This window comes from Macrotis lagotis, chromosome 1, assembly GCF_037893015.1.
Source record: "Macrotis lagotis isolate mMagLag1 chromosome 1, bilby.v1.9.chrom.fasta, whole genome shotgun sequence".
NCBI lineage: Eukaryota > Metazoa > Chordata > Mammalia > Peramelemorphia > Peramelidae > Macrotis > Macrotis lagotis.
In genome coordinates, this window is record NC_133658.1 from 649,041,229 (window position 1) to 649,066,634 (window position 25,406).

The 25,406-nt window shown below is 34.6% G+C and overlaps 1 protein-coding gene across 2 annotated transcripts; it reads left to right on the forward strand.

Moving 5' to 3' along the window:
• The first annotated feature begins 20 nt into the window (after nt 1-20).
• OR8D4 (olfactory receptor family 8 subfamily D member 4) lies at nt 21-24,316 on the forward strand. 2 transcript variants are annotated; one of them, XM_074215337.1, is made up of 3 exons: nt 21-217; nt 12,465-12,627; nt 23,322-24,316. In XM_074215337.1, the coding sequence occupies exon 3, from the start codon at nt 23,337-23,339 to the stop codon at nt 24,270-24,272; it is 936 nt and encodes a 311-aa protein (XP_074071438.1). In that variant the 5' UTR covers nt 21-217; nt 12,465-12,627; nt 23,322-23,336; the 3' UTR covers nt 24,273-24,316. The 2 variants fall into 2 exon arrangements, with proteins under 2 accessions (XP_074071438.1, XP_074071437.1); XM_074215336.1 differs by lacking the exon at nt 12,465-12,627 and having other exon boundaries at nt 22-217.
• Nucleotides 24,317-25,406: the final 1,090 nt, after the last annotated feature.

Here is a 25,406-nt window from a genome sequence, read left to right on the forward strand (position 1 = left end):
TCTGACCCTTGACCCTTGAGCCTTGTGTAAGGGAAGGAATCTGGAGAGACAGAACAGAGAGAGAGAGGGAGATATAGAAACGGAGGGGTCATTTATTCAATTATGATTCATTATGTACAAAGGATGGTGCTAGGTTCTTGGAAAGACAAAAGATTAAGATAGTCCCTAATTGTGGAGAACAAAAACTATAATGGAACAATAATCTGTCCAACAAATGGTAGGTAATAACAATACAATAAAAATGAAGGCTAAAAATTTAGAGATATAAGAGGGATGTGAAGTTTTATGTGAGATATAAGAATGGAAAGATCTTTTATCATTAAGGAGCATACAAAGTGAAGAATGAAGGAAGGTTTTTTTTTATCATTATTCAGGATTGTGTTGGCCTCCAGGTTTTGGGCCAGCTTTGGGAAGATAGAGACTCAAGGAAGTCAGTGGAAGGGAAGGAAAAAAAGTGGATTCATAAGCTGGTGATTAAGGATATGAGATATCATATATATTACCAGCACATAGTCAGCACCAAGGCAAGCTGAAGTGTCCAGTTGTAGACACTGTGGTATTGGGCAAGTTTCTTAAATACTTTCTGCCTCAGTTTTTTCAAATATAAAATGGAATAATATCTTCTTTTATTTAAGGTTGTTGTGAGACTAAAATGAGATAGTTTTTGTAATGTATACACCTTAATAAATGCTTGTTTCCTTCCTTCCATGGCAATACTTTTTTTCCCATTAAATATTTTATTTATTTATTTTTCCAACTACATGCAATGGTCATTTTCAATAATAAATTTTGTCAAGGTTTTGAGTTTTATATTTTTCTCTCCCTTCCTCTGACAGAAAAAAATCATACTAAATACAGATAATATTAATCATGTTGTAAAAGAAGAATCAAATTCAAATGGGAAAACATTAGAGAGAAAAAAAGACATAATACCTAAGACAACTTTTAAAAATTGAAGATAATAAAGTTTGGTCTACATTTAGACCATCTCTGGATTTGGATGGCATTTTCTACCACAAATCCTTTAGAATTGTTTTTGATTATTATACTGCTGAAATGTTCAAGATCATCATAGTTGATCATCACCCTATGTTGCTGATAGTGTGGGTAATGTTTTTCTAGTTCTGCTCACTTCACTCTGCATCAATTCATGTAAGTCTTTCCAGGCTATTCTAAAGTCCTGTCCTTCATGATTTCTTATAGAGCAACAGTGTTCCATCACATTCATATTCCAAATTTTGTTCAATCATTCCCCAATTGATAGGCATCCCCTCAATTTCCAGTTCTTTGCCACTATGAAAACAGTTGCTCTAAATATTTTTGTACATGTGGGTTTTTTACCCATTTTTATGATTTCTTTGGTTTTCAGACCTAGTAGTGGTATTACTAGATCAAAGGGTATGCAGTTTATTGCCCTTTGCGCATAATAGCAAATTGCTCTTCAGAAAGGTTGGATCAGTTCAGAACTTCACTAACAATGCATTAATGTCCCAGTTTTCTCACATCCACTTCAACATTGATCATTTTCCTTTTTAGCCATATTGACCTATCTGATAAGTGTGAGGTGATAGCCCAGAGTTGTTTTAATTTGCATTTCTCTAATCAGTAAGGATTTAGAGCAATTTTTCATATGACTATGGATAGCTTTTATTTCCTCATCTGCAAATTGTCTTTCCAAATCATTTGATTGTGGAATGGCTTGTTTTTTTTTTTAAATTTTACTCAGTTCTCTATATATTTTAGAAATGAGTCCTTTGTCAGAAACACTATTTGTAAAAATTGTTTCCCAATTTACTACATTTCTGTTGATCTTGATTATAGTGGTTTTATTTGTGCAAAAGTCTTTTAATTTAATGCAATCAAAGTTATCCAGTTTGTTTTTAATGATGTTTTCCATCTCTCTTCCTTGGACATAAACTGCTTCCTTTTCCATTGATCTGACAGGTAAACTATTCTTTGTACTCCTAGTTTGCCTATAATATTGTCTTTTATGTCTAACTCCTGTACCCATTTTTTTTAGGTTTTTGCAAGGCAAATGGGGTTGAGTGGCTTGCCCAAGGCCACACAGATAGGTAATTATTAAGTGTCTGAGACCAGATTTGAACCCAGGTACTCCTGACTCCAGGGCTGGTGCTTTATCCACTGTGCCACCTAGCCACCCCCCATTCAATGCTTTTTCAGAGATCTATAATTTCTAGTTTAGCTAACACTCTATTCACCTCCTTAACTTCTTTCTTGTTTATTTTATGAGTAGATTTGTTTAATACTGAGAGAGGGAGTTTGAGATCCCTACTAGTATTATTTTGCTGTTTATGTCTTCCTGTAACTCATTTAGCTTCTCCTCTAGGGATTAGGATGTTATACTGCTTGGTGAATACATGTTTAGTATTGTTCAGTTGAAACATAATATATTCTGCTCCAGTCTTGTACCTTTACTCTATATGTTTCTCTTTGGTTCTTGTAAGAAGCATATTGCAGGATTCTGATTGGGAACTGGAGTTCATACTTGAGTTTACTGGCATGTTTAAGGACAACTTGTACAGAACAACGCCATACATCATATCTTGCGGTAGAACCTTGCATACAGCATATAGTGAGTGAACTGGTAGTGTGAATGCTTTATACAAGTCTCTTAGAGTTCTCAAGGTGGGAGAGGAAAGAGTATGACCCTGGATTGGAGAGAGGATGCTGCAGAACTACTCTTCCTATATTTTCCCAGTAACATTCATTTTTGAAAACTGATGGTTAAATTAACAGAAGAATGCTAATGACTGCCTTAATCAATGGGGAGATACTAACTTACCAACCAGTAAGTAATAATTTATAATGGGGTAAATACACCAGAATGTGTATTTTTTTTAACCCAATAACATTAGAAATGCATCCTTATAACCCTTTAGGTTTATCCCTAGAACGTTGAGGGGGCAATATAGTCAATGACCTTCAGGGAACACACCTCAATAGTGTACCAGTTGGGGTAATACTCTTGATGACCTACACTAGCATACTCAAATGTAGTAATCATTTTATTCTGGTCATAGTGACCTTGGAGGGGAAATTTCTCAAGATGTATCTCAAATACAGCTTTATGAGAAAATTCTGCTTACATTTGTCCATCATTCTTTTTCATAAGAATTTACAAACAAATTTCTACTCTAATGTAGTTAGTGCTGTCTTTGGCAAACATCCTTCTCCATTTGGTAAGTAAGTCAGATGTTTGTTGACTTGAGTATTATATGACTTAAGAGACACTTTTGGTCTCCTTGTTATGACAATCAATGTACATTCATTAAATTTCAGGATAAAATACTGTAGTCAGTATCAATGTAATTTCTGTGATCCTTTCTCCATTTTGGTTTATGCTGATTGCATCAAGTCCCAGAACATTTCAGAGTCCTTTGGAAGAGAGTTATAATCAATCAAATGAGTTTGGTTCATCTATCCAACCAGAAAAAATACTTAAATGGAAGAAGACTTTTACTGTCTGGATTTCAATATGCATTTGAATGGACACAGTGTATAACTGTCTGTTAGGGTTTATATGAGGGTAAGACAGAAAAGTTGAACACAAGGAGAAGCATGGGTGGAATTTTCTTTGGGAAATTGCAGAGTTCCATCCCTCAGGTCAATCTTCCTATGAAAACAGAAGACTATCTTTCAACACTAATATTCTTTAATTTTTTTCAATATGCTATGAGGCATGGAATATAATGACCTCTAAAGGATTAAAAACAAACCAGAGAGAAATTAAGATGCATATGGGGGGCATGAGTGGGCTAAAATATATATGAAAGTGCTGAAGAAAAGCAATAAATAACATTATTGAGGAACTATATGAATATCAGGAGAAACTAAGAGAGATATCAAGCATGTTGGGTGGATTTCCATTGGCAAGAAGGAAGATATGAATCAGCGTTGCACAGGTTAATTAGGAATGGATAAGTTGTAATCTTCATTGTTCATGGGAGCTTCTGAACTGATGAAATCATAAAATTTTTTTGTTGTTGGTATTCTTTTTTTTTTTGCAAGGCAAATGGGGTTAAATGGCTTGCCCAAGGCCACACAGGTAATTATTAAGTGTCTGAGGCCAAATTTGAACTCAGGTACTCCTGATTCCAGGGCTGGTGCTCTATCCATTGTGCAACCTAGCTGCCCCTGTTGTCGGTATTCTTGTTGTTCAATTATTTCCATTGTGCCTGACTCTTTGTGACCCCTTTTGGGATGATGTTGGCAAAGATGCTAGAGCTGTTTGTCATTTCCTTCTCTAGCTCATTTTTACATTTGAGTTATCTTTGTCATTTTGATGTATATGGGGTAGAACTTTAGAGTTGTTTGCATATCTCTAATTATTATTGATTTGGAACACTTTCCCCATATCGTTATTCATCCTTGTGTTTGTTTATTTGAGAACTACCTGCTCATTTCACTTGACAACTTATCTAATGGGGAAATGACTCTAATTCTTATATTTTTGTATTAATTTTATTATACCTTGGATATGATAATTGCATTAAAGAAATTAACTTTGATATTTTCCTAATTGATTGTGAAAGTTAATGAGGCAGATTGTATTAAATAGGCCACATAGGTTAAAATTTGGATAAGATATTAAGTTTTCTATGAATCTCTTCATATGGAGATTCTATGTACTCAAAGCTACTTATAAAGACTTGCCTGGGGGTTCTTAAATTTCACTCTTACAGTGACTTTGACTGCTTGTACCATATCTTGCACATTTATCTAAGTTGCTTCTTGTTTTTCCATGTTAATAGTAAGTTGACAATCATTTTATTAAATGCCTACTATGTGCCAAACATTATGCTTAGCACCTAAGAAGTAAAAGATCATATTTGCTCTTAAGGAGCTCATAGTATAATGGGGGGAAAACGTGAAAACATCTATGTCAAAACAGGATAAAAGATAAACTGGAGATAATCAACAGAAGAAAGACACTAGCATTTGGAAAGATTAGGAAAAACTTCTTGAAGAAGGTAGAGTTTTAACTGTGATTTATAGGAAGCTGTTTATTGATGAACTCACTCTATGAATGGTGACTATAAAGAAAAACTGAGAGTCAAAGTAATTGTTTGGAAGAAATTTAATGCAGAGAATAGGATCATATTAATGTAGCATAATTTCTTAGGTAATAGGGAAGTATTTCTTTATCCAGTAAAATTAAATATGTAGTAGTAAAAGTTTTATTTTAGTATTTTGTCAATTTTCATTAATTAGCTATTGCATTTTCAATGATGAGAAAACAGGCAGTGAATCAAGCATACCAAAGCTGCATTGGGAGGGGCCATAAATCAACATATTGTGGAGTGGGAGACTATATAAGAGGAAGATTTCCTTGAAGAATTTGTAAATTACCTTGTATGTCAAGGGAGACCTGGTACAATAGAAAGATGGAGAGGTCAACTTTATGAGGGTGTCTTTCATCAGGAGGACTAAGGAAGACAGTTCTCTGTAGATGTCCATGATACCTAGATTGGGAACCTGGCTAACAATTACCCAGGTATTAGAGTAGATGTAGCATGCTGTACTTCCTGCTAACCCACATGGACGGTTTGGTGAACCTATGCTACAGGCTGATATACAATAGGGGAGTTCTGGCTCAAATTAAAACATGTACAGATACTCTGTGACTTAGCCTTGACCACTTGGGTGAAAAAAGGACCTTTAAATTTGCCACTGAACCTGAACCAAGTGGGCTCCAATTGGGGAACTTGCACTCTCTCTGACATGGTGGTGATTGAAGGAAGAGCTGCTGAGGGCCTCTGAGTGGGAGATGGGGTCTTGGTCTTTGTGTTTCTTTTCCTAGACCATTATATCGCCATGAGTATATTTTTGTTTCTTCTGTCTCTCTTGTTGTTCATTCTTTTATTTTACTCTTAGGTGATTGAGAGAATGAATTATGAATTACTGTATATTAGACTACACATTTGCAAATTTCAAAACTTACTAGTTGGAACTCAAATTAGATGGAAGAATTACCTGGAATAAGAGGCCCAAGAATGGATTAACTAGCAGTTTAATCTTGTGGACTGACTGGCTTCAATCATTTTATTGATGTTCAGTTGTTTCTGACTCTTTGTGATCCCATCTAGGGTTTCTTAGCAGAAATACTAAAGTGGTTTGCCATTTCCTTCTCTGGCTTATTTTACAGATAAAGAAATTGAGGCAAACGGAGTCAAATGACTTATCCAGGATAACAAAGCTAGATTTGAATTCAGGAAGACTGTCCAGAATCAAGTATTACATTTTTCTAATTATTATTGACTTGGTTAATGTTCTTTAATATGACTGTTGATAGCATATGTTTCTTCATTTGAGAACTACCCATTCATATTATTCAACCACCTATTTATTGGAAATGGCTCTTAATTAATCTAGTTTGTTTCAATTTTAATATTAAACTTGGAGATTCCTGTCTATCATCTATACTGTATTTGGAAGTGAATAGGCAAGAAGAATATTTGTACTGACTATTTAAATCTGAGTCCACTCTCCCCCAAGAATGAAATGGTAGAGAGGAGACTTTTTCAATTTAGGGGAATGCTTGTACTTCTTTCTATATCTCTCAGTAAATGTTTCTTTGATAAACCTAATTGATATTAATTGTTTATGGAAAATATTGAGAAGATAGTAAAAATATACCAGGAAGCTAATAATAAGTGGTGAGATGCTGTTAGAGAAATCACTGGTTTATTGATATGAGGAGGAAAATACTGAATTGGGACTGGAAGCAGTAGTGACAGCCACTCAGGGATACACATAGAACAGTGAGTTGAGATGGAGCAATAACTGATCTCTGGAAATCCTACCAGTTCCTGGAAATGGAGGTGGAAGAGTAACCTAAGAGCCTTGCTATATAACTGTTACTCAGGGACATGTGGGATTAGAAATAGATATAAAAGCCTGTATCATTCAGTTTCTACTGGAAGACTCACAGTGAAAGAAACATTGCTTCTTGAAGCAACATATCACACTATGTATTAGTTCTAATTGCTAAGGAGTTTTCCCTTACATTGAACTCAACTCTATCTCTGTGGAACTTTCATCTGTTGCTCCACTTTTTGCCCATTTGGGTTAAGCAGAATAAGACAATGTCTTCTACAGAAGATAACCAGGTAGAAACTGGGACTCATTCCACAAGTCTTCTAAGTATCTGTAATTCCTTCAACTTTTGTCTGATTGTTTTAGGTAAATGTTTTGCTGTTTTAGCTTATTAATTTATCAATTTCATTTGATAATTTCCTCCCATTCCTTAGTATAATCCTTTGAGTCCTGCTAACAAAAGACAGGAAAGTGAAACAATACATTGGACATATATGAAATAATTTGGTTTCTTCTGCCTCTAATCTACTCTATCTCTGCAGAAAGGAAAGAGGCATGCTCCATTGTTAGCTTTCAGAAATTCTAATTCACCAGTTGTTGATTATGTTATACATTACTGTATATATTATGTAAATTGTTCTCTTGGTTCTACTTACTTCCAGTTCATTTGAGTTCATATAAATTTTCATGTGTGTCTCCTAATTCTTCATACTTATCATTTCTTACAATGTAATAACATTTTGTTTTGTTGTAGTTGTTGAGACCATACTATCTATGGGATTTTCTTGTCAAAGAGACTGGAGTGGTTTGCCATTTTCTTCTCCAGTGGTTAGAAGTTAAATGACTTGTTCAAGGTCACACAAATAATAAATGTCTGATATCAGTCAGGTCTTTCTGACTCTAGGCCCAGTGATATATCAACCAAGGCATGTAGATGCCTCCAATATTCCATTACATTTTGCAGTTGATGGATAAGCAATATTTCTATTTTTGGTAATACAAAGATTGTTTGTACACACATAAATACACAATCACAAAGATGTTCAGGTTCATTGTGAGATTAGAAGTAGCTATGAAAACCTGAATAGTTTCTCTTATGGGTCCTTGTTTTGGACAAACACTCTACAATACAGACTATCTCTGAATAAAATAATTTGAGAATTGAAAAGAAGAGACTAATATATATTTGACTACATAGTCTCTAAGATATATGTGTTTGTGTGTGTGTGTCTGTGCACATGTGTGTGTGTTTGTGTGTGTGTGTGTGTGTGTGTGTGAGAGAGAGAGAGAGAGAGAGAGAGAGAAGGAGAGAGAGAGAGAGAGAGAGAGAGAGAGAGAGAGAGAGAGAGAGAGAGAGAGAGAGAGAGAGAGAGAGAGAGAGAGAGAGAGAGAGAGAGAGAGAGAGTCTTTTAAAAAGGAAAATTCCAAGTGACATCTAGAATGGCTGGACAGATACTTCACCAATTATGCATTCATATATCTTCATTCTCTCCACCCATAACTGAAAATTTACATTTTTTGTCATTTTTATCAGTTTGTTGAGTTTGAGGAGAAATCTCAGGGTTTTTAAAAAATATTTTTATTTTTAGTGATTTGGAGTTACTTGTTGGTATGGTTCATATGGTTAACATATGATTGTTAATAGTTTGCATTTTTTTTAAGGTTTTTGCAAGGCAAATAGGGTTAAGAATAGTTTGCAATTCTTTTGAGAAGAATCTGCTTATTTCATAGTCTGTAATCTCTTGACTTGAAAAATGAGATTTTATATATTGTTTTATTCTCTCTCTCTCTCTCTCTCTCTCTCTCTCTCTCTCTCTCTCTCTCTCTGTCTGTCTCTGCCTGTCTCTCTTTTTGTCTCTCTCTCTTACTCTTTCTCTCTCTCTCTGACTTAGAAAGAAGCTTGGAAGGCAAAAGCATGAGTATGTGCTATGGAGGTGTAGGCATTGTGGTTGACAGCAATTACTAATCCCACTGAATTGACTTAATGTATAATCTATTTTGAAACAAGTATGTCAGTCAAAACAATTACACATATTGGTCATGTGTGAAAGGGTGTGTTTTTTGCTTCTTTTTTCCCTGAGGCTAATAGGATCAGAGAGTCTCTCTCTGTCTCCATTCCCTAATTGGAAATTCCAAAGGATAATCCAGAAGGACCTTAGGAAAGGACTATTTTTGTTTTTCCCAGAAGAACTTTCACAGCTCATTACAGTCTACTTTCCCCCCCTGATATTTTATTTCTCTATAGTTTTTTTTGGTCAAGGCAATGGGGTTAAGTGACTTGCCCATGGTCACACAGCTAGGCAATTATTAAGTGAATCAGATTTGAACTCAGGTCCTCCTGACTACAGGTTTGGGGCTCTGTGCCACCCAGCTGTCTCCTTTCTCTATGGTTTTTGCATTCCTCTTATAAACTTTAGCCTCAATCATCTGTTTGAGTGAGTTTCTGTTACATTAACTTCAGTGCTCAGTAAAGAAATGAAATCAGGAATTACTAGCAGAATTTAAAGAAAAAATTAATGAGGTAGTAGAAGGAACATTGTATTTGACTTAGAAGAAACCTATTCTTTGAGATTTGCTGACCATATATGACCTCTCAGAATCTTAGTTTTGTTCTGCTACATTATTTGCCATGAGTGACATAACTTATTTAAAGAGTTTTATAAATCTTAAATTTCTATGCCCATGTCAGACATTATTTTATTCTTTCTCCTGATTGAATTTCTATTTCTATTCTATATGATCATTTATTGTAATTATTTATTATATTTAAAAACCTATGAGAACCTCCTTCTGATAGAGTATATATAGTAAACAAACTTAAGTCAAGGGAACAAAGATAAGGAAAGAGTGACTATACAATGCCACTTATGCCTTAAAGGTGTGTTTTGCTGGGTGTGCATGTGAATGTATGTTTATATGCATGGTTGTATATATGTTTGTATGTAAACTTTTATAGCTTTTATAGCTTAGAACTGTACTGAGACTTTTGGAATACCTATATTACAAATACACACAAACACACATGTATGTATATATGTTTGTGTGTCTCTACATACACATGGAAGTGTGTGGACTTTTAGCTACTTAATTTAATTACAATTTGCTTTCTAGAATGGTAGTATTCATTCACAATTTCTTTAGCTAGAAAAATGTCTTTTTCCCACCATTCTAACAGGTACTATTCCCACCTTTTGTCAATTTTGACAATTTTCTGGGTATGAAGTAGAACCTCAATTTGTTTTGATTTAAACTTTTATTTTTATTACCTGAGATCTGGAAAATTAATTCATACGACTTTATTTATTTATTTATTTTGTAATTCATATGATTGTTAAAAGTGTGACATTTTCCTTTTGAGAACTGTTTGTTCATATCCTCTGATCACTTATTTATTATAGAAAGTCTTTTTGATTAGGTCAGATATGTATATACATACATATATATATGTATGTATACCAAACACTTTTTAGAGATATTAAATATAAAGATTTTTCTCAGTTGACTGCTCCATCATCAATTCAATGATTTTTGATTGTGGAAAAACTTTTCAACATAAGGTAATCAAAATTATCTATTTTATTTCTTGTAATTGCCCCTCTTCCTTGTTTGATTAAGAATTAATCTCATACTGTTAGTTGTGAAAAGTATGTAATCTACTTCTCTTTTAGTTTTTTACAGTATGATCTTTAATATAAGATTGTATATCCATTTTACATTTATTTGTGTAATATGGTATAAGATGTTTGTCTTAGTCTAATTGCTTCCAGATGGCCTTTTAGTTTTTCCAGCAGTTCTTGTCAGATAGGGAATTTATTCCTAGGTAATTTGTGTTTTCTGATTATTTATTTGGTAGGTTTTTTTAATAGGTTGAACTCTAAAATCATTTCTAGTTCTAGATAATGATGCATGACTCTCAATTCCCTCTATAATCATTACCATTTGTAACTGGTCAGCTTCCTCTTTTCCTCTGATTTTAGTCCTGTTTTTGCTATACATGAATTACCTTCTCATCATCTTGAACTTCTCAGTTCCTCCCTGCCTTCTATTCTGGACTGGCTTGATGCCAAGTCTTGAAATGCCCTGGTTCATTTTGAAGACAGGAATGGTCCTGTGGGGAAGGATGAAGAGACAAAAACTTAGTACATCACTTTGAAAGAAACAGATCAGGGATACATTTTCCAGTCTACACATAACAGCCTCAATTATCTGCTCTAATGGAGGAGGAAAATGCCATAGATAAATCAAGTCATTTCTATTTGACTTAGAATTCATTATATGATTCATGTTCTCCCCATTACACTTACCCTCCTAATATGTTTTGCGAAGGCAAATAGTATATTCTCTAAACCCATAGAAAATTGATTGGGAAGGGAGAGAGAGAGAGATTGGTGATGACAGAATTCTGGGCTGGCCAGCCTGAGAATGAAAAATTACTGCTTTGTTCTCTAAGGTAGTCTTGTTCTTTTCAAACAGGTCACTGTGGGGAATATACCCATTCCATTGATGCCTCAAAGGTCAAACATCTTTGAAACTCCTTTTTTATATAGTTGCCTTAATTAAGAGTTCATTTGCTCTTCTTCTTCCTCTCCCACCATGAGTATTCTTTAGGAATTCATTTATATTCTCCAAATATGCCTGAAATTATTTAAGAAGGAATTCATTTGGTTAAACAACTTATGAAAGACTAGCTATCTTTCTGGTCATTGACCTATGAATTCATTAATTTTTTTGCAACAAAATAGGTTTCTGATACCTAAGTCAGAAAGAACAAAGACAAAGAAAGAAAACTATAGACAATTTTATTAATGAATATTGATGTAAATTTTAAACTAAAATACTAATAAAGAGATTACAGAATTATATCATAAAAATCATACACTATGACTAGATGGGATCTATACCAGAAATTCTAGACTAGTTCAGTATTAGGAAAACAGAATTATTAATCATATCAATAACAAAACCAACAGAAATTATATGATTATTTCCATAGATGCAGAAAAAGCTTTTGACAAAATATAGCACTCATTCCTATTAAAAACAATAGAGATCTTAGGAATGGATGAAACTTTCTTTAAAATGATAAGTAATATCTATCTAAAACCATCAGCAAGCTTTATCTGTAATGGAGATGTTAAAAGCCTTCCCAATAAGATGAGGAATGAAACAAAGGATGCCCATTATTACCACAATTATTCACTACTGTGCTAGAAATGTTAACTTAAGCAATAAAAGGATAAAAAGAAATGGAAGGAATTAGAATAGGAAATGAAAAAACTATTACTCTTTGCAGATGATTTGATGGTATGCTTAGAGGACCATAGAAAATCAATTAAAATAATAGTTGAAACAAAAATTTTTAGCAAAGTTGCAGGATATAGAATAAACCCAAATAAATCAAGAGTATTTATATACATTATCAACAAAGCTCAGCAAGAAGAGATAGAAAGAAAAATTCCATTAATGCATCTCTAGACAATATAAAATAATGCTAAAACAAACCCAAGGACTTTATGAACACAATTATAAAACATTTTTTATACAAGTTAGATCTATAAAATGAGAAAAATAATAATTGCTCATGATAATATAATAAAAATGATGATTCTACTTCATATGTTTTTCAGGGACATACCAATGGAACTATGAAAAATTATTTTATAGAGTTAGAAAAAATAGTAAAATTCGTCTGGAAAAACAAAAGGTCAAGATAATCAAGGGAATTAATGAAAAAATGCAAAGGAAGGTAGTCTAGCCATACCAGATCAAAAACTGAATCAAAAGTATTTGGTAAGTAATTAAGGAATTCAGTGGGGGATCAGCAGAATAGATTAAGTAGAGAATACACAAAAATAAATGACAATAGTAATCTAATCTTTGATAAATGTAAAAATCTAAACTTTTGGGAAAAAATCTATTTGACAAAACAAATGCTCTAAATCAATATTGATTTGTAAAATGCAAATTAAAACAACTCACAAGTGCTACCTTATGCCCATCAGACTGTTTAACATGAAAGAAAAGCAAAATGACAAATTCTGGATGGGATGTGGAGGAATTGAAACACTAATGTACTGTCAAAGTCATGAACTCATCCAACAATTCTGGAGAACAAATTTTACAGCAAGTTTCTCTAATGAAAGTCTCATTTCTTAAACATATAGAGAACAGAATCAAATTTTATAAGAATTTGAGTTATTCCCCAATTGATAAATGGCCAAAGGATATGATCAGGCAGTTTTCAGAACAAAGCTTTCCAAAGTCAACAAAGTAGAAGAGCAGTTCCTTGAAATGCTGGGCTCATCTAAGTAATTTCCTCTTTCATTATGCTAGGTTCAATCCATAGACAGTTTGGTTCTCTTTGAGTACAAAGTACAATAACCATTTTAATAGATTCTGTATATCATATTGATGAAGCAGAGAACCTACAGAATATGGTGACTAATATGGCAAGAATGTCATCTTCATGTCATCATGTCATCATCATGTCATCATCATATCATCGTTAAGTCATCATCATGCTGTAATGAGTATAACCAGCAAAAGGTACTTCTTTTCAGTTGTCTGATACTATACCTATATCTTCTTTCTAATTGTGCATGTGCTCTTCCTAAGTTGAAAGGGCAGTTTGAGAAAACTCAAGTTCTCAGAGAGCCAGTAATTTGTGTTCTCAACTCTATGCACTCCTTTGTGAGTTGGTGGTAGTATGTGAGATCTATATGGTAGGCTATCTAACCCAACCTGTTGGCAGAACTAGAATATAAATAACATTAATAATAGTTTTCTAAGTCAATTTGTAACCCTTTAGGATCCTTCTGTATTATTTAGAGGTCCTTGCTTCTATTTGTTTGATATCAATTTTATAAAAGATTTTGAATATCAAAAAAATAGTTTGTATTTTATTGATATTGAGAATTTCTGTAGGCAAGGAGGTGACAGGATGATGGATGAGTTTTCATCTCCTTAGTTTAAAGGTGTGGTCTGTGTGGATTTATCCAGTTTTGTTTCAACCCTTGGCCCTTTGTGTTGTATTTAAAAAGACTTAATTTCATAAGCACAACATATACTGAGTCAATCAGACAAGTATGTTTCCATTTGAGTATTTTCTTTAAACACACCTTTAGAAACATAGAATTAAAAACATATAGGTTAAAACAACTACCGCATGAGTTGCAGGCTTATATCTTCTTTCAAATGCAGGTAGCCTTTACTGTAAGATAATAAACTTTGAATTGAAAGACAACTTAGAAATCTAGTTCAGTCTATTCATTTTATAGATACCAGACCTAGAAAGGTTAGGCAACTTGCCAAATATCACACAGATAGAAAACAGTTAATTTTGGATTCAAATTCAATTTTTCTGACACCAAAATTTTCATTCTTTCCATTGCATTCCCAATCTAAGATTTCACAGATACAGTTCAATTAGAACTCAAGCTTTCATTCTCTTAGAAGGAATGAATGAAAGTTTCAATCAGTTAATGAAAAAAGCATTTATTAAACACTTACCATCCCAGTTAAATGCTGAAAATTAGAGATACTACCTCTCATGAAGGATGTACATCTAATGGGGCAGACAATTGATAGGGGAGTGGCCAGAGTAGAGTGTTTTGATAGTGGAAATCATAGTTGTGACAAATGGAGTCAAAGGGTGTGGATGCACATGCCATTTTTAAAGCAATGACTTTGTTGATTTAATTTTGGTTGCAAAGCTGGAAGGGGTTGGGTTGGGGGAGAATCAGGGACAAGGGAATACCAAGAAGGGGGCTAAATATGAAGCATGCTTGAAATTGGAAAAATATGTTGGGAAAATATCACAGGGTTAGATTTTCAAGACTAAGAGGGAGAAGTATCTTAGCATGAAGCTGCAACAAGGTAGATGGCAAGGTCCAGGGATCTATAGAGTAAGTAGCAGGTAGAATGGATGGCTAGGAGAGGACTGGAATGAAATATGAAGCACAAGTGGGTGTTTTCCATTCACTCCCAATTATCCTCTATTTACTTTTTTACTTATGATCTTTTCCTGACCAATTTCCAGTCCAATGAGGAACCTATTCTCTGGGGATCTGATTCCTCTTATGGTTGTCTTTCCTTGGCCATTGCTCTGCTGATATATGAGAGAACCCTGCTTCCATTCATTACCCACTCTCCAGAGGAAGTAATCTACCTGATAATATACAGTAATCTACAGATGGTCTGTGGATTACTAACAAATTTTCACTTACTGTTCATCCATAGGGTAGACAAGTATAGGCTCATGCATGTAAAGGGAAACTCTTAAGCTATCATTCCTCTCTCCATTTTGAACCACTCCTCAAATGTCTATCTAGATGCATATTAAGCTATTTCTTCTTCATTTATTCTATCTACTTCCTCAAAGAATGGATCTTGTTTACAATACCCAACCTAGAAATTGGTTTTCATCGAGTTAACTAATGACTCATGAGCTAGGGCTGATGATACATCAGGATTCATTAAAGAATTCATAAAGAATTAAAGAAACTAGGCCTATCTTAGCTTGAAGAAGGAAAAACTCAAGGGCACATGATTTCTGTCTTCAAGTTGGAACAATATTGTAGAGCACCCTGAATATGAATAGGAGTTTGTAATTTAATTTAATGCTGAAAAAGATCAAAATTGATATTTTTATAATATAATTGATTTTATGCAGTTTTAATTTAATAATTGTGTCTGTGTCTCTAAAGGTATCTTGCTAAAGTTGAAATTGGGAATTTATCATTCTCTTTATATTAATTTAAAGGTATAATTAAAAGAAAAACTTTGAACTATCATCTTAGCTTTTGAAGTTGATCTAGTATATTTCCACAAGGTGTCCTTAAATAAACTTGTACAAGTAAGGGGGGGTTATTTCCCTAAAAATAACCCTTCTAGGTCTCAGCAGGTCTGTTAAGTTGGGTCCACTAACAAGGTCTGCAAGATATGGATGGGGTCCATGAAACAATGGGTCCCATTAAATGGGTCCCCTTGAGTGCCTGAGAGGAGTGGTTACTAGTCTCACTTGGGCACTGGTCTACTTTCTTTAAAATAACCAATAATGAGGAGCAGTTGGATGATACAGAGAATAGAGTACTGGCCCTGAGTTCAGTTCAGATTCAGACTCTTACTAGCTATGTGACCCTGGGCAGGTCACTTAATCTCAATTGCCCCCCCCCATGTTGTTTTCATCTCTGTGATAATATCTTCCCTGTAACTAATTTCATGGTCTTTCCCTACCTATCATGTTCTGAATCTCCACCCCCAAATTTATTGAGTCTAGTAGCTTACTTTGTGGTCTTTGATCATTGAGATAGGCCATTAAACCAATTTATTGCTTACTGTTAGCCTAACTAATAAACTGATAATTCTCAGACTATTATCTCTCAGTTTACCTTATTTATCAAAAATAACATTGGCAATAGTTATGGAAAGAAGATGACCAAGGTGGAGGATGAAGTATGTCTGGGATCCAATAAATATAATGGTCCTTTGTGGTACATTACCAGTAAGAACAGACCAGATTCTAGAATGGAAATTCCAGAGCTAAAAGGATTAAGTGTCCCTTAAGGGACCATTTGAACTGTTTGATGAAGTATAATGTGAATGAAAGATTATCTTGGTTCTACTTGGCCTTAGAGAATGGCCAGAAGGATCAATACATGTAAAAATGCAGAATTATAGATCTAAATTTGAAGTAAGGAAAAACTCATAAAGAAGTTTTAAGTATTTATTCTATAATAGAATGAAAACAGTAGACTGTGAAGGGAGAAAAGATGCATCATTCATGGAAACATTTTGTGTGACTAAAATGACAGCCTTGTTCTTTCCTCTGGGAGGGGCTTTCTGGTCAACTCTAAGAGAACTGCAGATAAGATGAGAATACTAACAGGTTAGCAAAGAGGGCCCTGACAAACTTTCCTTGTATGACAGAACAGTATATTTTATTCACTTAAATTCACAGAGAATGCTTCTAAGTGATTATATACACTAAGTGGGCTTGGTGTTCTAATAACATTCTTTTTCTTTCAGTTTGGCTGTTCACTTTATTTGACCTCTAGTCTTTGGACCACTGATTGGAGAAATACTCCACATGGTCTATAGGAACCCAACCTGAGGGTTTCCTCAAAGCAGTTTCTTATCATTGGAGGTCTCTTAGTGGAAGCTGGGTTGCCACTTATTATGGGTGGCTAATTGTACAGATTCCCAGTCCATTAAAGATAGCAATAGATAGCTTCTGAGAACCCCTAAAATTCTGATATTCTGTGATTCAGAGGATAACCAACTTTGGGAGAATTGCCTTGATAACTAGTTCTTCTTCCTCTCTCCAAAAAAAATGAATTTACCTATTCTGAGAGATACAGATTGATCAGAGGTGGCCAGATTCTCAGACTCTAGCTAGAACACCAACTCTTTCCATCTGTAGGAGGAGAGGTCACTTTTACCCCAAACTTAAAAACAGATCAAAAGGAAACAAAGCACCCATGAAGAAGTAGAGCTGATTTTCCATGTGTAGGTCTAAAACCTATTTGAGAAAGCTTATATGTACTACAATTTCCTCAGGCTGACCTTGGAAGTAGAAACATTAATGCTCAAAGCATGCCTGTGCAAATCACTGAACTGTCCCAATGGGTACAATTAAAAGTTTTTCTCCTCAACATTAGGCAGAGGATCATGGAACAATCATTTTTCTAATTCAGGATTTTTCTCCCTCAGGAGTCTGACCAGGTCCTCTTGTGGGATTTAAACCATAATTCTAAAGCTTAATATACTAAACCAAAGTTGGGACCTCTGTTAATTAGGCTAGGGGTTTCCATAAATATTCCCAAGTCAGTTTGCCCATTTCTGCAAATTCTTGGACACTCAACTTTTCCAGTCCATACATATAGTCTTGGGTCTTTGAGGGGTAAAGCTGAGCCTTCTCTTTATGTTGACTTGCTTTCTCCCATTAATACCCAACAAAACCTTTTTTAATTGGGTTCCAGGAAGTATGCCCTTAGTGTTGCCACTATGATCTAGCTCAGGGTCCCATTTAATAGGGGAAATTCCCCAGAGATGGGTAGGGGCTTGAGTGAAGAATTGTGCCCTCATCCCAATTTGTATCCAGGTGAGATCAAATCAAAATGAATGAAAAGATCAGCCTTTAAAATAGATGAACAATCCAAAAGTACACCCTGAGGAAATATGTGTGTGGGGTGGGAAGGGCAATCCAGTCACTTTGCCTTGACAGGATGGGAATTTGGGTACAGTAAATTGGAATTATTTGAGTGTAAGGAAAGCTCATCACAGAAAGTTCCCATTATAATAGGGGATTATGCTTCAAAGATTAGCCAGTATTGATGTCTATTTCCCAGATTACTTTCACCAAATTACTTTTTGCCTTAATTTTGCCATCTATTTTTTTCAGATATTCACAGCATGTCAGTGGTGGAAACTGTATGATATTTTTTGCTCATCTGGCAATGTGGTTCAGTTACCTTCATTTTGTATACATTACATACATCCATATTGGTTTAGATAGGGCTAATAGTAAATTACTAATTTTCTTATGTACCTTGAAGGAGGAATTCATGCTATGAATATCTACAAATTATTTTTACTGCAGTCATATTAATGGTGGGGAATAGCAACATGGAGAATTTGACTTGGGAATGCTAAAGTCATCTTTTAGTCTTTTAAGTTATATTTTGCTCATAATATTAAACGTAGTTTGTATTTCCAGAACTGACCTCTATCTGGGTAGTGGATATCCCATGGGACCCTAGCACTGGATAGGATAGCAGAAATTGTTTTGGGGGTAAATAATTTGCTACATGTAACCTAAAATCAATATAAGAATATAGAAATAGGAGAAAGGTATTCAGTAGGAATTTATCAAATGACAATCACTTTGCTATGCAGTTGAGATCTAAAGATATTAGAGAGTTCATGCTTTCAAGGGGCTCACCTTCTAATTGAGGGAGAGATCAACTGAAAAGAGGATGGAAGGAAAAGTTCGATGATCCTTAGAGCATAAATGAGAGGTAGGAAAGTCAGTAGGCTGCATTCATGGTTGCACAGTGTTCAGAACTTAGTTTAAAGTTTAAAAGTCCTGCGGTTTCATCAATGTACATAGGGCTTCCTGCATCAACATTGATTATAATATTTCTGCACCTTATTAGATGGTTTTGTGAGTTGGTGATGAGCACCCATTTTGATCTGGTGGTCAGCATTTTGGAAGTTAGAGGAATAGGCAAGTATGGGATACAAGAGTCAGGTTATTTTTGATGGATTGTAGAGCAGCAGTTCTCTAGAACTGACAACAAACAGAAAGCCATGAATCATAGGATCATTGATCCTCAAAAAGGAACTGAAAGAGACTTCAGATGCTAACTAGTCTATTTTGTAGCTAGCCCATGAAAGATAAACTTGACTCAGATCACAAAGGAAATGAGCATATAAAGAAGAATTTGAACCCAGAATTTCTGACAATAAAACCAGTGCTCTTTTTGCCAGCAATGGACACAAACCAGAAGAGCCCATAGGAGTTAGATGTTATGGGTTCAATTCTGTTTGCCACTTATTTTCTGAGTGACTCAAGTCAAGTAATAATCTATACCTCAATTTCCCAATCTGTAAAATAAGAAGGTTAGACTGTTTTCTAAGGTCCCTTCTGAAACAAAATCCATAACCATTTGACCTACATATTCTGACTCAAGTCAAATGTTTTTATATTAACATGGGGAGGGAAAGGAAAGTGGGATAGTAGCATTGTATGGGGAAGACTTTCTCTTACCTTTACAAATAAAAATTTGCTTAGTCTAGATTCTATAAATTTTAATCAATAGGTTTTTCTTTTTCTTACCTAGTGTGAATCATGGAATCTGAAAACAAAAACAATATCTAATCCCAGACTAGATGGCACTATGTCATCTCTGGCTTTGCTCATTTTCAAAGGAGGTTGTCTCATTGAAAAAAAAATGCTTGGGAAAATCATTGTTTTACAAAAACACAGCTGGCTCTTGGGAGATGAAAAACACCTTAGGGACCAACTGACTCAGTATTTATAGACCTAAAATACCCAAACAAAAAATGGAACTCATGAGCTCACTGTGGTGTGTCTCAGGAAGATGATACTGTGGTGAAGTAGGTGTTGAGGCATTATGGATAAGATAGGATTCCAAGAACAAATGCTTTTGCTTCTTGATGAAGAGGATGTGAGATTGTTGAGTGACTGAAAAAAAAGACAGTAGAGGAGAGATTTCTATTGCCACACCAGGGTAGAAGAAGGTGAGTTTTCTAGTTATGATGTTCAGATTTCTCAGTTCTTAGATTATATAAATCAATTTTGTATATCTTCTTACTCATAATTAATAATAATAATAAATAGTACAAAATAATAATAATGATAGGTTTGCATATTGTTTTAAAGTTACAAATGTTTTACATGCATTTTCTTTGTTTCTCACAACTTTTTTATTCCTGACAATTTTCTGCCTAGGACTTTCCATTGAATTTTGATCATAAGTTATCTATTTTGGGTAGTGATAGTGATGATAGTGATGATGGTGGTGATGCTGGTGGTAGTTAAGACCGATGACTTTATTTGTGTCAAAATTCTTGAGTGTCCAAGACACAACCTTTTCCAGGTTGCACAGTAAATGTGTCTCAGACTTTATTCCAATTCCTTTCTGACAGGACCTCTACTCAGTATCTTCACTAACCTATTTATAATGGTTGTCTGTAACAAAGAAGAGACAAGAAAGGGGTGGGGGTAGGGGTGGGAAGCCATTCAGCAAAGCTAATCAATCCATCAACTGTGTCTAATAGCATATGCAATAATACAGATTCATTCCTCCCCTGTCCCCTCAACCCTGCAAAAAAAGGGGGTAAGATACATTTTCTCATTTCTTCTTTTGGACTGAGCTTGTACATGATAAATACACAATATACAATTGAAGGGTTTTTATTTATATCAATAGGTATATATACAAAATACTAGGAACAAGGTGATGTGCTAGGGGCTGTGAATATAACCATCACCTCCTCCTTCTCTCTTTCCTCCCAAACTCCCCAAAATTCTGTCCTTCCCTCAGGAAGCTCATTTTAAAAAGGGAGAGTCATAATTATGCATAATATAAGATGCAATAAGGACATAAGAGAAATTCCAACACTGTTTTCTTGGGAAGAGGGCTAGACCTGGAGTCAAAAGGACTGAATTCAAGTCCTCTCTCTGACAATTACTGGTTCTATGAAATAGGCAAATCACTTAGCATCACTAAGCCTCAGTTGTCTTATATGTAAAATGAGCCTATTAATACCTGCACATCACTAGACTTCTGTGAGACTCAAATGAGATAATGCATGCAAAACACTTTGCAAACCTCAAATCATCAATTATCAATATTAGATTACTATCATTATTTCTGAATTAATTTATATTGTATCCTTCCCTCTATTACACAATAGAGTGAAACCTGAAGAAAATATGAATTTCTTGGCCCTCCAGGTAGAGAAGGACCTGTACTAAGATGATTGGACAGATATCAACAGGACTGATAGAACTTGTAAATGGATAAAGTTAACTTCTCTTTCTCCTCTATATGAGGTTGTCTATTTGGGTGTAGCTGATATTCTGGTCAAACTTTATCTGGCATCAAGGTAACTTTTATCAATCCAAGTTAGCACTCCCCTGAATTATTGCAATATTCTCTATAATGATAGACTAGGGTACCTACTTGCTCTGTCTACCCTACTGGAGGTCTTGGTCATTCTTTTTTTTTTTTTTTTTTTGTTTGCTTTTTAGATTTCTCAAGGTAATGGGGTTAAGTGGCTTGCCCAAGGCCACACGCCTAGGTAATTATTAAATGTCTGAGGCCGAATTTGAACTCAGGTACTCCTGACTCCAAGGTTGGTGCTCTAACCACCGTGCCACCTAGCTGCCCCTTGGTCATTCTTTCTTGAAGACAGTAATCCCATGGGTACCACCCCTTCCACCTCTCATGTTTTTGCTTACTTATAAGGAGCTGTAAGACCCAGATAGTAACACATTCTTAAGCCAGTTCCTTGGGATTGATAAAGGTTACTTTGGTACCCAGAGTTTAGAGCTCACTGTGTCAGTGGATTGAGAAAGGAAGGTCTTTAAAAGTTATCTTTGACTGCTAGACTTGATTAATATTTAAGCTCACTTGTTCTCACTTATCTTCTGGCAAAGGAATTTCTAGCCTAGTATAAGAGGAATAGAGGAAATTATGAAATGGAGATAAGAAGGTTTTTCTGTGCCCCTAAAATCACATTAAACAGGAAGTCCCCCCATTTCTTTTTAAAATTTAATTAAAGGTTTTAGTGAACAAAAAATCTATTTTCTCTATTCTTCACCTTCTTTCCCTTGCATTAAAAAAAACTAACAAAACCCATATGAAGTGAAGCAAAACAAATTCCTGCATTAGTAATGTCCAGAAAAACTCATTCTGCAATGTCTGTCAAGATGTGGGTGGCCTGCTTCATCTTTGAGCATCTGAAATCATGGTTGGTCTTTAGGTTGACAGAGTTCTTAATTCTTACAAGTCTAATAGTCATTACAATGTTGTTGTAGTGTATAAATTGTTCCTTTTTTCTAACTTTATTCAGCATTTAAGGTATTCCAGGTGTCTTTGAAAGTGTCCCCTTCCTCATTTTTTATAGTATAATAGTATCCTATTTCATTCATCTACCATAATTTGCTCAGTCATTCACTTCATAGTCACTAGTTACCTTTCTAGTTCTTTGTTAGCATAAAAGAGTTGCTATAAATAATTTTATATCTATAAGACTCTTTTCTCACTTTTTAATGTCTTTAAAGAATGAAATTTCAGAGTTGCTTTAATTTTTATTTCTGTAATTAATAATGTTTTAGGGAATTTTTACATGGCTATTGTTAACTGAAATTTTGTTCTAAACTGCTTGTTCATTTCCCTTTAATAATTATCCATTAGAAAATGACTTTTATTCCTATATATTTCAATTATTTCCTTATGGATCATGGCTAGAGAATTTTATGAGAGAAACTTACTTGCAAAGAATTTTTTCTCCTAATTACTTGTGTCTTTTCTAATTTTAATTTCATTGGTTTTATTTATGCAAAACCTTTAAAATTTTATTTAACTAAAACTGTCCATTTTATCTTCTTTGATTCTTTTGTTCAGTTATGAAATCTTTCCCTATTCATTGTTCTGAAAGATAATTTCTTATTCTAATTTGTTCATGTTAGCAAATATGTCCATCACGTATCTATTTAAAGCCTCTGTTGGTAAGCAAATTATTTCTCTTCTTTGATTCTAAGGCATTTTAATTTATAGTAAATAAAATCATTAAGCATGGGACAAGGATGTGGTGAAGGAGTGGCAGGATCAGGAGAGTTCAGGGATAAGAGTTTCCCAGTCATTTTTACCTTTCTTTGAGGAAAGGGAACCAAGAAGAAGGGGAAGAGTTGTATACCTCTCTAATGTGATTCTTTCTTCTCATTCCCACAGGTCCCGTCATAGGAAATGGGAAGAGGAAATCAATCTGAAGTGACCATATTTATTCTTTCAGGACTAACAGATGAACCGGAACTTCAGCTGCCCCTTTTTGTCATCTTCTTGGGCATCTATGTAGTCACTGTAGTGGGAAACCTAGGCATGATCATACTGATTAGACTTAGTTCTCATCTCCATACCCCTATGTATTATTTCCTTAGTAGTTTGTCTGCTTTAGATGTCTGTTATTCCTCTGTCATAACCCCCCAAATGCTAGTGGGATTCTTATTCAAAGATAAAACTATCTCCTATCCTAGGTGCATGACCCAACTCTTCTTCTTCTGCATTTTTGTTATTTCTGAGTGTTATATGCTGGCAGCAATGGCTTATGATCGCTATGTTGCCATCTGTAGTCCCCTGTTGTACAACATCATCATGTCTCCTCGAGTGTGCTCCTTGCTAGTGGTCTCTGTGTTTTCTGTGGGCTTCATTGATGCAATGATACACACAGGTTGTATATTGAGGTTGCCATTCTGTGGGTCAAATATAATCAGTCATTACTTCTGTGACATTGTTCCTCTCATCAAACTCTCCTGCTCCAGCACTGACCTAGATGAGCTCTTGATTTTCATTATTGGTGGATTCAACATGGTAGCAACCAGCTCTACAATCATAATTTCTTATGCTTTCATCCTCTCCAGTATCCTCCGCATCAATTCCAAAGAGGGCAGGTCAAAAGCCTTTAGTACTTGTAGTTCCCATCTCATGGCAGTCACTGTGTTTTATGGGTCTCTCATGTCCATGTATCTCAAACCTGCTTCCATTAGCAACTTGGCCCAGGAAAAGGTGTCCTCTGTGTTTTATACCACAGTGATTCCCATGTTGAACCCCCTGATCTACAGCCTGAGAAATAAGGATGTGAAGAATGCATTGAGGAAACTCACAGAAAGGAAAATATTCTCTTAAACTGGTATATATTTACTTCTATATTTCTTGCTAATAAAGTTTGCATGATAACTCAAATTTTATTTTTCATTTTCTTTTCTATTCAAGCTCAAGTATGCATTTTCCCCTTTTAGTCTCTAATACTTATTCAACTTGACCAGAAGAATGCCTACAATTATAGAGGATCAATTCTTTTTCTGTCTCTCTCCTGTTTCCGATTCCTTTGCTTCAAAGCTGACAAAATGATATCTATAAAGTGCAAGTCTGACTATGCATGACCATATTATCTCCCCCAATGAAATGCAAACTTTTAGAAAGCAAGGACTATCATTTTTTGTCTTTGTATTTCCAGTACCTAGAAGTGTTAGGCACATATAAGATGTTTATTGATTGAATGATAGATTATTTAAGAAGCTTTGATGACTCCATATTATCTTTAGGGAAAGATACAAACATTATTGAAGGTTAAAGTCCTTTAAAATCTGTTCCAACCCCTTTTTTTAGATTTAGCATAGAATGGAAATTCATAGAGATAACAGCACTAATTTTAGCATCATTGAGAATTATAGAAAGATAAAAATCATAGATATTTGATATAAAACTAGTTGCATCCAGTAGACTTCCATTGCCCCCCAATTTCTCCTAAAAATTGATGTTACTTTTTTAAACATAACTCAGTTGCCAGTTTACTTGATTTCTCTCTTAGTTTCCCTCTAGTTAAATATACATATATGTAAATTAACTGACATTTCATCATGCTTTACAGCCCCCTGATTTTCTCAATAAGGTAATAGTATGTCTAGAATCTTGAAACTTCATTTCTTCACACTTGCATTTCTCTAATTTTTTTAAACAAATATATATATGCATATATATATATGTATGTATGTATTTGCCTCTTTGTTACATCAAACTGTCCCCACAAGGGAGGTATGACTCTACTTTGTTGACAAATCTTAAGTCCTCAAATCTATATCATTGATCATTTTCTTTCCAAAAGCATCCCATATAAAATTATTTCCTCATAAATGTTTTTAGCAATGCATATTAAAATAAAGTTCTTTTTCTACTATTGTTAATTATCAAATTATATATAATAATGACTATAACAAAATTGAAATCCAACAGAGTTCCCACCCTCCCCCCATCAAGGCT